This window comes from Bufo bufo, chromosome 6 (assembly GCF_905171765.1).
Source record: "Bufo bufo chromosome 6, aBufBuf1.1, whole genome shotgun sequence".
Lineage (NCBI taxonomy): Eukaryota > Metazoa > Chordata > Amphibia > Anura > Bufonidae > Bufo > Bufo bufo.
The window spans coordinates 379,460,961-379,473,615 of NC_053394.1; the positions used below are offsets into that span (position 1 = coordinate 379,460,961).

The 12,655-nt window shown below is 42.3% G+C and overlaps 1 protein-coding gene across 1 annotated transcript in view; it reads left to right on the forward strand.

Annotated features, from left to right (window-relative positions):
• LOC121003517 (zinc finger protein 208-like) overlaps positions 1-12,655 on the forward strand; it is a 1,049,660-nt gene that overhangs the window by 574,071 nt on the left and 462,934 nt on the right. The window contains exon 8 of the mRNA XM_040435419.1: positions 10,393-11,031. Coding sequence (XP_040291353.1) covers positions 10,393-11,031 — 639 coding nt within the window. The remainder of the gene's footprint in view (positions 1-10,392; positions 11,032-12,655) is intronic.

Genomic DNA, 12,655 nt, shown 5'->3' on the forward strand with positions numbered 1-12,655 from the left:
TCCCATGCATGCTTAAACTCCTTCACTGTATGTGCAGCTACCACTTCTGCAGGAAGGCTATTCCATGCATCCACTACTCTCTCAGTAAAGTAATACTTTCTGATATTACTTTTAAACCTTTGCCCCTCTAATTTAAAACGATGTCCTCTTGTAGCAGTTTTTCTTCTTTTAAATATTCTCTCCTCTTTTACCTTGTTGATTCCCTTTATGTATTTAAAAGTTTCTATCATATCCCCTCTGTCTCGTCTTTCTTCCAAGCTATACATGTTAAGGTTCTTTAATCTTTCCTGGTAAGTTTTATCCTGCAATCCATGTACTAGTTTAGTAGCTCTTCTCTAATCCATTCAACAATATGGGAGTCCAAGCCCAAAGACTGCAATTTATTGATAAGCCTTCTATGTGGGACAGTATCAAAAGCCTTACTAAAGTCTAGATAAGCCATGTCTACTGCACCTCCGCCATCTATTATTTTAGTCACCCAATCAAAAAAATCAATAAGATTAGTTTGACATGATCTCCCTGAAGTAAACCCATGCTGTTTTTCATCTTTCAATCCATGGGATTTTAGATGTTCCACAATCCTCTCCTTATGGTTTCCATTAATTTCCCCACTATTGATGTCAGGCTTACTGGCCTATAGTTGCCCGATTCCTCCCTACTACCTTTCTTGTGAATGGGCACAACATTTGCTAATTTCCAATCTTCTGGGACGACTCCTGTTGCCAGTGATTGGTTAAATAAATCTGGTAATGGTTTTCCTAGTTCACCGCTGAGCTCTTTTAATAGCTTTGGGTGTATCCCATCAGGCCCCTGTGACTTATTTGTATTAATTTTAGACAGCTGACCTCTTTCTCTGTAAAGACACATGCATCATAAGATTCATTAGTCTTCCTTCCTAACTGAGGTCCTTTTCCTTAATTTTCCTTTGTAAAAACTGAACAGAAGTATTCATTGAGGCAGTCAGCTAGTTCTTTATCTTCTTCCATATACCTTCCTTCTTTTGTTTTTAATTTGGTAATTCCTTGTTTTAGTTACTTTTTTCATTTATGTATCTGAAGAATGTCTTATCGCCTTTTTTCACTGACTGAGCTAATTTCTCTTCTGCCTGTGCTTTAGAAGCTCTTATAACTTGTTTGGCCTCTCTGCCTAATCTTATAAATTTGCCTGTCATCCTCGTTTTTTTTAATTTTTTTAGAATTACTAAATGCTATCTTTTTGTTTTTAATGATTTTGGCCACTTCTGCTGAGTACCACAGTGGTCTCTTCCTTTTTTTGCTTTTACTGACAAGCCTAATGCAATTTTCTGTTGCCATCAATAGTGCCACTTTTAAGTAGTCCCATTTCTCCTGGACTCTATTGAAACTGTTCCAATCTCACAGGGACTCGTATACCACTAATCAAATTTTAGAAAAATCAGTTTTTCTAAAATCTAAAACTTTTGTTTTTGTGTGGTGTGAATCAGTCACTGTACTTATAGCTTTACTGCAGCCAATGATTGGCTCTAGTGGTGATGTGTCTCTTGTGGACATGTTACCCCTGAATCCAGTCATTGGATGCAGCAGAACAGATGATTATGCCCATTCCGAGGAGGTAAACAAGCCATGGACCGAAAGAACTTTGGCTTACCGACTTCACAGCCCTGGGGTGGCCAGCAAGGGTAACAGGTGCACAAACAATGTAATGTTATATACACACAATGTAATGTTAGGGATGGAATATAAGGGCTGCTCTCCCTGCATTGCAAACTGGTTGGAATAATGAAGCAATCAGATTGGATTTGCAGTGAGGAACAGAAGTATTTGAACACCCTGCGAGTTCTCCCACTTAGAAATCATCGTGTGGGCTGAAATTCACATTGTAGGTGCATTCCCACTCTGAGAGACAGACTCAATAAAAAGTTACAAAAGTTACAAACCGTGGTTTCACAATGGTTTTACCCCTGCGGGTCCACAATATCAACATGCGTTTTTTCGGATCCATGTGATTATTCACTACTTCCTCCTCTCTCAAAGACCAGTTAGGCAAGGACTAGTGGGATGCCGTATACTCCAAATATTCCTCTTTCCACTACAGCTACTGTAGGAAAAGCGCACCAATAGTGTAGCACAGTATATGCTTCTCACCTGCACCTTTCTCTATTATACTCACAGGTGCAGGTGGAAATCAGGCACCTCAGACACAGTAAACACCACAAATCCTCTGATGTTCTTATTCGTTAGTAGTTCTATATAACATAAAAGCTCCAATAGTGAAGAGCCGCTATTCAGTAGATAAAATCTTTTTAATAATATTCACAAATGTAGGTGGACACAAGCGATTATAACATATAGCAGGTCTTTGAGATCCAGAATTCTTTCTGATTGCAAGGTGTTCAAATACTTATGTTCAGCAGTGCAAGACAAATACATTCTTTAAAAAATCATACAATGTGATTTCCTGATTTTTTTTTTTTTAAAAAAATTTTTATATATTTTTTTTTGTATTCTGTCTCTCAGAGTAGGATTGCACCTCTAATGTGAATTTCGGACCCCTCCATGATCTCTAAGTGGGAGAACTTGCAAAATCGCAGGGTGTTCAAATACTTCTGTTCCTCACTTTATACAGGAGACCTGCAGATATTTGGGTCAGATAACTCCTGCTGTCCGGTCATTTTTGGTCGTCTTTTCAGGTCATATAAAACCTTCCACACGACTTCTCCAACCGTCTGATGACTTCTACAATTGTTGTTTCACAGCTTGTGAATCCGGGTGAAAATCTGAACAATATTAATCCTACAGAGAGATATGTGAGGGGTGATGAGCAGAGTAAAGAGGACATTCCTACAGATAACCGCCCAGGTGAGTAGTGACCCTTAAGTAAAGCAGAGAGGGCTCACAGATTCTACTCCTTTACTGAATGATACAATATTATGTTACATTTTTCTGTCAGTTTTTTCAGCGTTATATTCACCGATTCAGCTAAAATTCTAATTAAATATGGATGGAAATGTGACTACGTTATAGGTGATATACTGTTTGTATATGATATGTATAGTCCATCCTCAGGAGAGGTCATTAATATCAGATCGGAGGCGGATTCAACTCCCGGCAGCCTTGTCGGTCAGATGTATGGAGAGGACAGAGTGCTCTGCGCGCTCTTAGGCATCTTCCTGGCCATGAATGTGACGTTCATCGGTCATATGGCCTAGGCACAGATTAGTCCCATTCGAGTGAATGGGTCTGAGCTGCAATGCCAAGCACAGCTACTATTAAACAGACGGCGCTGTGCTCGGTAAGCTGTGAGGAGGCTTTGTATTAACCGGAGCTCCGGTGAGCACTGAGGTTGAGACAGCTGATTGGTGGGGGTGCAGGGACCGGACCTCTGCTGATCTCATATTGACTACCTATGCTGAGGAAAATCTTGGAGAACCCCTTTAATGATTTGCAAATGATAAAAAAACAGAAGCAAATTATGCAAAGCATCTCGCTTTATTCAGTATTGAGTAAGAAACATAGAATGTGTCGGCAGATAAGAACCATTTGGCCCATCTAGTCTGCCCAATATACTGAATACTATGAATAGCCCTTGGCCCTATCTTATATGAAGGATGGCCTTATGCCTATCCCATGCATGCTTAAACTCCTTCACTGTATTTGCAGCTACCACTTCTGCAGAAAGGCTATTCCATTCTGATATTACTTTTAAACCTTTGCCCCTCTAATTTAAAACTATGTCCTCTTGTAGCAGTTTTTCTTCTTTTAAATATTCTCTCCTCTTTTACCTTGTTGATTCCCTTTATGTATTTAAAAGTTTCTATCATATCCCCTCTGTCTCGTCGTTCTTCCAAGCTATACATGTTAAGGTCCTTTAATCTTTCCTGGTAAGTTTTATCCTGCAATCTATGTACTAGTTTAGTAGCTCTTCTCTGAACTCTCTCCAAAGTATCAATATCCTTCTGGAGATATGGTCTCCAGTACTGCGCACAATACTCCAAATGAGGTCTCACTAGTGCTCTGTAGAGCGGCATGAGCACCTCCCTCTTTCTACTGGTAATGCCTCTCCCTATACACCCAAGCATTCTGCTAGCATTTCCTGCTGCTCTATGACATTGTCTGCCTACCTTTAAGTCTTCTGAAATAATGACCCCTAAATCCCTTTCCTCAGATACTGAGGTTAGGACTGTATCACTGATTTTATATTCTGCTCTTGGGTTTTTACGCCCCAGGTGCATTATCTTGCACTTATCAACATTACATTTTAGTTGCCAGATTTTTGACCATTCCTCTAGTTTTCCTAAATCCTTTTCCATTCGGTGTATCCCTCCAGGAACATTAACCCTGTTACAAATCTTTGTGTCACCAGCAAAAAGACACACCTTACCATCGAGGCCTTCTGCAATTTCACTGATAAAGATATTAAACAATATGGGTCCCAGAACAGATCCCTGAGGTACCCCACTGGTAACAAGACCATGGTCTGAATATACTCCATTGACTACAACCCTCTGTTGTCTGTCCCTCAGCCACTGCCTAATCCATTCAACAATATAGGAGTCCACGCACAAAGACTGCAAGAGCCATGTGCATAAATACATTCACTTACACGCCTTGGCATCCTACCAATGAGGGTACTAATGATTGTCTGAGGAATGTTCTGCCATGCTGAATGCATTTGGCAAGCAAATCATCAAGATCTGCTGCTGGTACCTACAATATTTCACAAAAGTCAGTCCATTCCTCACATTTTTGTAAATATTTAATTCTATCTTTTCATGGGACAACCCTGAAGACCTGACACTTTAATACAATGTAAAGTAGTCAGTGTACGGCTTGTATAACGGTGTAAATTTGGTGTGCCGTCAAAATAACTCAACACACAGCCACTAATGTCTAAACCGCTGGCAACAAACGTGAGTGCACCCCTAAGTGAGAATGGACAAATTGTGCCCAAAGTGTCAATATTTTGTGTGGCCACCAGTATTTTCCAGCACTGCCTTAACTCTCTTGGTCATGGAGTTCACTAGAGCTTCACAGGTTGCCACTTGATTCTTCTTCCACTCCTCCATGACAACATACGTCCATTTTGAAAAGACAATCTCTGGATATGACGCTGAGCATGTGCACTCAACTTCTTTGAGGCCTGCTCTGAGTGGAACCTGTCTTCTTAAACCATTGTATGGTTTTGGCCACCATGCTGCAGGTTTCACTTGCTGATTATCTGGAACCCTACACCAGGTGTTTATCCACGTCCTCCTCAATGGACATCCTCCTATCCCCAACAAAAACAGAGCAGATTGTTGTTTCCACTTCTACTCCCTCCTTTTATATGTGCAAACTGAAGCATTGCCATGTTGTCTTAAAGAGAATCTTTCATGTGTGTTTTTTTTTTGTTTAGATAAATACCTTTCCTTGCGGGGGCAATGCTGCCACCCTGCCTGTTTTTTAAAATGTCGCTCCTACGCCCCGCTGTGCCCCCTGCAATTTTTCCGCTCAGAATGTTAATACTCAGCATCTGTATAGGGAGGAGTAGACTCCAGGGTTTTTCAATAGGCGTCTCCTTCTCTCTGACTGTGCCAAGATCCAATTACAGCAGAGCGCATCACAGCCAGGGAGAAGGAGACGCCTATTGAAAAACCCTGGAGTCTCCTCCTCCCTGTACCGATGCTGAGTATTAACATACTGAGCGGAAAAACTGCCGGGGGGCACAGCGGGGCGTGCGACATTTGAAAAAAACAGACAGGGTGGCATCAGTAGGGGGTACCATGAAAGGTCCTCTTTAAAGCTGATGAGCTTGGGTGAGAGAAGCTACATAGATCAGTTGGTAATCTGCATCAAGCAGCAAGTTTCCTGCTGGATTTCTCTCCTCCATCTACAACTGGACAATGTGGTTGGTGACAATGGCAGGAACATTGTGGTTGCACTTCAATTGGGGGAAATAACACATGTTCCCTGCATGGCACACATCATAAATTTAGTGGTGCATAAATTTTTTAAAAAGCAACGTGGCTTGCAGATGGTGTTGGTCATGTCCAGGGGACTGTCCACCCATTCTTATGTGGCTAAAAAGGCCCTTCTGAACTTGAAGTGACAAAATGGTCTGCCTTTTGTACCATTTGAATTCCACCTTACATATGCTGAACCGTTGCTATGAGCAGCGTAAAGAGATTAATGATTTACATGATGCATGAGACCACCACAGCAGAGCATATGTTATTTTGAGCGCAGGCAGTGGCAGCTCATCAGGGCCATGTGTCGCATACTCAACCCCTTCGAAGAGGCCACCAGAGTAGGGACAAGCATTAACATGGCATCACCCTGATATTTATATTTGTACTAATGCTCACGCTGATGCAACAAGGACTAGAGGAAGAACAACAATCTCTATAGCTTGCTGGGGATCCTGTAGCTAATAGGAACCTGGACGGACGAAGTCACATGAAGGAGGAAGTGGAGGAGGAGAAGTTTGTGGTGCAGGGGGACATGGAGTTTTCCTAGGCACAGCTAGGGAAGGAGGTTGGCGCTCGGTATGATAGATATGCTCATGATGATGACGACGACGATGACATTGGCCATGACCAACCATTGCAGTGGAGTCTTAAAGAGGACCTTTCACCTGGAAAAACATTGTGAACTAAGTATGCTCACATGGAGAGCAGCGCCCAGGGATCTCACTGCACTTACTATTATCCCTGGGCACCGCTCCGTTCACCCGTTATGTCCTCCGGTATCTTCGCTCAGTAAGTTTATAGATGGCGGTGTCTGCCCTTGTTCTGTGGGCGTCTCCTAGGCTGTAGCGCTGGCCAATCGCAGCGCACAGCTCACAGCCTGGGAGTTTTTTTTCTCCCAGGCTGTGAGCTGTGCACTGCGATTGGCCAGCGCTACAGCCTAGGAGAAGGAGACGCCCACAGAACAAGGGCAGACACCGCCTACTATAACTTACTGAGCAAAGATACCGGAGGACATAACGGGTGAACGGAGCGGCGCCCAGGGATAATAGTAAGTGCAGTGAGATCCCTGGGCGCCGCTCTCCATGTCAGCATACTTAGTTCACAATGTTTTTCCAGGTGAAAGGTCCTCTTTAAAGAACTGGGTCCTTAGGCATGCTTGTGAGCATGACAAACTGCATGCTTGGTTGCCTACATCCTGGCAAGCATGTGGTTAGCATCAAGCAAAGTGACAACTACTGGATAACCATGCTTTGAGATAATTGCAATCAAAGCAAAAAGGGGAGAAGGTTTTACTGATGCCTGTCACCTGCATTTCTGTCCAGGAGTCCCATCTCCAACCTGGCTGAGTCAGAGACCTCCTGCCCTTTCTGGTGGTGCTACCCCTACAATAAGTTTCAGAAGGCACAGCAGCAGCAGCAGCCAATTTAGTTTTCTTAATGTGATGGAAGTCTTTTTAAGTGCTGTGCCAACCTGACTTATATCAGCAAAAGGACAAGCATTGCCTGAACAACAGGGTTCAGTCGTACCTGGACTGTGCCCTTTCTTCTGCACATAGCCTGTCCACTGACTCCATAGACTTCTGGGAGAGGGATTGGAACAGTGGGTGGAACTGGCCCAGTTTGATATGTGTACTGTCTTGTCCAGCCTCCAGTGCAGGGTATTCAGTGTGGCAGGTGGCATCGTCACACACCTCCAGCTGATGCCAAGGAGTAGATCTGCCAGAGAGTCATACACAGATTATCAGGCCAATAGGAGCAGATTTGATTCTGGTCGAATTTATTTGTTCCCTCTTCTGACTGATTCTTCAGAATTACACCTGAAATGTATTTCAAGAAATTGGTCTCTCTCTAGTGATATACTTTTCATAATCTTTGGATGGTGTGTACAGTATATATGAATCGCAAGCACTTAAAGGGGTTGGCTCATCTGAGACAATAGGGGCATATCACTAGGATATGCCCCCATTGTCTGATAGGTGCAGGTCCAACATCTGGGACCCACACCTATATCGAGAACGGAGCGGGCCAAAGTGGTGGCTGGAGGACTCTGGTCTGGCCACCACGAAGCGCTCTCCCCATAGAAGTGAATGGTAGCGCACTGTGCATGACCAGCCACGGTTTCCCTTCACTTCTATGGGCCTGACTGATATAGTCAAGCCAGTGCTGCGCATGCACAGTACATCCTCCACCACTTTTGGGGCTCCGTTTAGGAGATAGGTGCGGGTGCCACTGCTGGGACCCGCACCTACCAGACAATAGGGGCATATCCTGGCGAATTGCCGCCCATGTCTCTGATGAGACAACCCCTTTAATATAAATACATGAAAAAAGGAAGATGTTATGGTGTGGGCCATGCAGTTTGTTTACTTGAGAGTGACAGGACTGAGATTTGGAGAGACCTCGGTGTGCACAGTGTCCTAGCTGCAGTGATGATGTTCGGGTCAAGGGATTATTCTTTGGCGCTATATGTAGTTTGTGTAATCGGGAAAGGCTGCAGGATAAGGCTACATTCACACAACAGTGAAAAATGGCACACAGCTGTTTTTAGAATGAATTGAACTCGATGGCGCTATTCACATGGCCATTTTTTTTTATGCGAGTGAATAGTGTTTGTAAAAAAATTGTGGCGGTTTTCACTGCCAGATGGACCCCATGTAAATCAATGGGACTATTTTTAATGGCCATTTAGACAGGAGTGCATCCATGTAATGGCCGTTTAAAATGGGTACACTAGTGTAAAAATGGCCTTTTAGGGGTTAAAATAAAATAAATAGCCTTATCCGCTTGCACACACAAGGCAGTCTCCCTTAGTGCGGAAGGACCTGTGCTACCAATGTGATGACATCACCATGCTCTCCCAGCATTAGTGCTTAGGAGTGCGTGGTGACATCATCCCACTGAGAGTGTAGGTCCTTTAGCACCAAATGAAGAGCGACTTTTCTCTACTCGTGATGATTAATTATTACTGATGGGGGGCCACCCTGGGGAACATTATTACTAACTGGGGCTACTTTGGGGGACATTATGTATACTGCAGGGGTTGGTAATTAAATAAAAAGCTAATAATCATCTAAATCATCATCAAATGATGGCCATTAAAAATTAATGCAAAACGTCCAGACGACCAAGAAAGGGATTCAAAAATGGTTGAAAAATAGCCATGAAAAGCTGAGTGTCTATTTTATTCTGGCCTTTTTTCACACCAGATATTTGCCTGCTGCCAGGAAGAGCGTGATGTGCTCGGTATTAGGCCTAATGCACACGACCGTGGTGTGTTTTGCGGTCCGCAAATGGCGGATCCACAATACACGGATGCGTCCGTGCGCGTTCCGCAATGTGCAGAACGACACGGACAGCCTTTAATATAAATGCCTATTCTTGTCCGCAAAGCTGTTATATTTTTTTAGCGGGGCCACGGAACGGAGCAACGGATGCGGACAGCACACTGAGTGCTGTCCACATCTTTTGCGGCCCCATTGAAGTGAATGGATCCGCATCCGAGCCGCCAAAACGGCAGCTCGTATGTGGACCAAAACAACGGCCATGTGCATGAGGCCTTACTTTAACTTTATTCACAGTACAGGAGCTTCACTGATGTAAAGGGGACACTAAGGGACAGCACTACTGCAGGGGGCATAACTACTGTGTGGGGGCACTTAGGGGCATAACTATTGTTTGGAGACCTCAAGAGGACATTCTACTGAGTGGGGGCGTTGGGGAACATCAATACTGTGAAGAGGGCACTAAAGGGGAATTCCACTGTGAAAGGGACACTGAGAGGAGCTAACTAATGTGTAAGGCACTAAGAGGGGATTTGTCACCTCTTGTCCAGCGCTAGGAAATGTTTTATTTATATATATATATATATATATATATATATATATAATAAATCTTTTAAATGACTGATTGGGTGGGGGTTGCAGCTCAAGGTGGGAGCCAGCGTTTTCTAGTTATGCCCCTCGGTCTACTATTAGATTGTGGTCTATTTGGCCACCACTGTTTTAGTCAATTGATGATTGAATTTTGTGCCAGGTCTTGTAATTTCTGTGGATTTTTTTTTATTGGAAAAGTTATAAAACTTCAATACAATTTTAATGTTATTCATCAATAATAAAATGTCTTTTGTTCTTGGCAGATGACTGTACCAGGAACTTAGAGAAACATCTGGTATCTTCAGATTTTGAAGTAGATGATTGTGGTATCACACGCGATACATTTGAAAAGCATGCCAATATGCAAGATATACCCTCATCCAATCACAGCAACAATGCATCATTTGATTCTTTTAAACAGGTCCGATCTTCTGATTTATCACAGACTGTAACACAGAATAAAAGTCACAGAGGAAGTGCTAAACATCAAACAGCTCACGTAAAAGAGAAACCATTTTCATGTTCAGAATGTGGTAACTGTTTTAGATTTAAATCAGAACTCGTTGTACATCTGAAAATTCACACAGAGGAGAAGCCATTTTTATGTTCAGAATGTAGTAAATGTTTTAATCAGAAATCAGAACTTGTTAAACATCAGAGAGTTCATACAGGAGAGAAGCCGTTTTCATGTTCAGAATGTGGGAAATGTTTTAAGAATAAATCAGCTCTTGTTATACATCAGAGAAATCACACAGGAGAGAAGCCATTTTCATGTTCAGAATGTGGGAAATGTTTTAAGCAGACATCAGCTTTTTTTGAACATCAGAGAAATCACACAGGGGAGAAGCCATTTTCATGTTCAGAATGTAGTAAATGTTTTAACAGTAAATCAGAACTTGTTAGACATCAGAGAGTTCACACAGGAGAGAAGCCATTTTCATGCTCAGAATGTGGAAAATATTTTAAGCAAAAATCATATCTTGTTATACATCAGAGAAATCATACAGGAGAGAGGTTATTTTCATGTTCAGAATGTGGGAAATGTTTTAACCTTAAATCAAGTCTTGTTGTACATCAGAAAATTCACACAGGGGAGAAGCCATTTTCATGTTTAGAATGTGGGAAATGTTTTACCCTTAAATCAAATCTTGTTGTACATCAGAAAATTCACACAGGGGAGAAGCCATTTTCATGTTCAGAATGTGGGAAATGTTTCAACCGTAAATCATCTCTTGTTAAACATCAAAAAACCCATATATAAGAAAAGCCATCTTCATGGTTAGCCCGTTAGTGACCTTCCTTATGTGTTTTTATGGTGATCACTAACTGGGTTCATTCCTTCAGATACTTCTTTTTACAGGGAGATAAAACAGCGCCTTGCTTTCAGTTACTAGAGTAAGGCTACTTTCACACTGGCGTTTTGAATTCCGTTTGTGAGATCTGTTTCAGGGCTCTCACAAACGGTTCAAAATGGATCAGTTCAGCCCTAATGCATTCTGAATGGATAAGGATCCGTTCAAAATGCATCAGTTTGCCTCCGTTCCACTCTGGATGCGGACACCAAAACGCTGCGATGCGGAGCCAAACGGATCCGTCCTGACTTACAATGTAAGTCAATGGGGACGGATCCCTTTTCACTGACACAATATGGTGCAGTTGAAAACTGATCTGTCCCCCATTGACAGTTTTAACTTAGACTTTTTTTTAAGAATAATGCAAACTGATCCGTTCTGAACGGATACAAGCTTTTGCATTATAGGTGCGAATCCGTCTATGAAGATTCCAGACGGATCCGCACCTAACGCAGGTGTGAAAGTAGCCTTAGCCAAGGGCTTGGAGCGATGATTGGGGAGCTCTCACAGTGGTCCCAAACAAACATAGTCTCCTGTATTGAATGAATATTGGTAATCAAAGGATAGATCCAGTTAAAAGTGAAACTAAGTTTTTTTTTTTTTATATATATATATATATATATATCTCCTCTAAACAGAAATGTTTGGTGAGAGAATAAAAAAAATAAAATTTTCTGAAAGGTACCACCCTGCCTGTGATCAGTATGGGGACCCTCCATTCCTGTAAGACTGCAAATACAGGGGCCTATATGTGAAAGTCCAAAAAATAGAGCTGGATTCCCGCAAGAGCTGGTGTTCAGACATGTGGAAAAAAGGGGCATCATTCACACTTGTAAATGGCCAGTTATTTGCAGTCAAGTGGAATGACAGATAGGATGTAACATAGTAACATAGTTTATAAGGTTGAAAAAAGACATCTGTCCATCCAGTTCAGTCTGTTATCCTTCAAGTTGATCCAGAGGAAGGCAAAAAAAAAAACTGTGAGGAAGAAGCCAATTTTCCCCACTTTAGGGGGAAAAAATGTGTTCCCGACTCCAATCAGAATAACTCCCTGGATCACCGACCCCTCTCTAGTAGCTATAGCCTGTAATATTATTACACTCCAGAAATACATCCAGGCCCCTCTTTTAGTGAACTCACCATCACCACCTCCTCAGGCAGAGAGTTCCATAGTCTCACTTCTCTTACCGTAAAGAATCCTCTTCTATGTTTGTGTACAAACCTTCTTTCCTCCAGACGCAGAGGATGTCCCCTCGTCACAGTCACGGGGATAAATAGATGATGGGATAGATCTCTGTACTGACCCCTGATATATTTATACATAGTTATTAGATCTCCCCTCAGTCGTCTTTTTTCTAAAGTGAATAACCCTAATTTTGATAATCTTTCAGGGTACTGTAGTTGCCCCATTCCAGTTGATGCAACCCATTATCTAATTGCCCTTGGCAGCAGCTGCCTGACATTGGTTTTTACTGCTTAGTTTGCTGTTCACTAAAATTCCTAGGT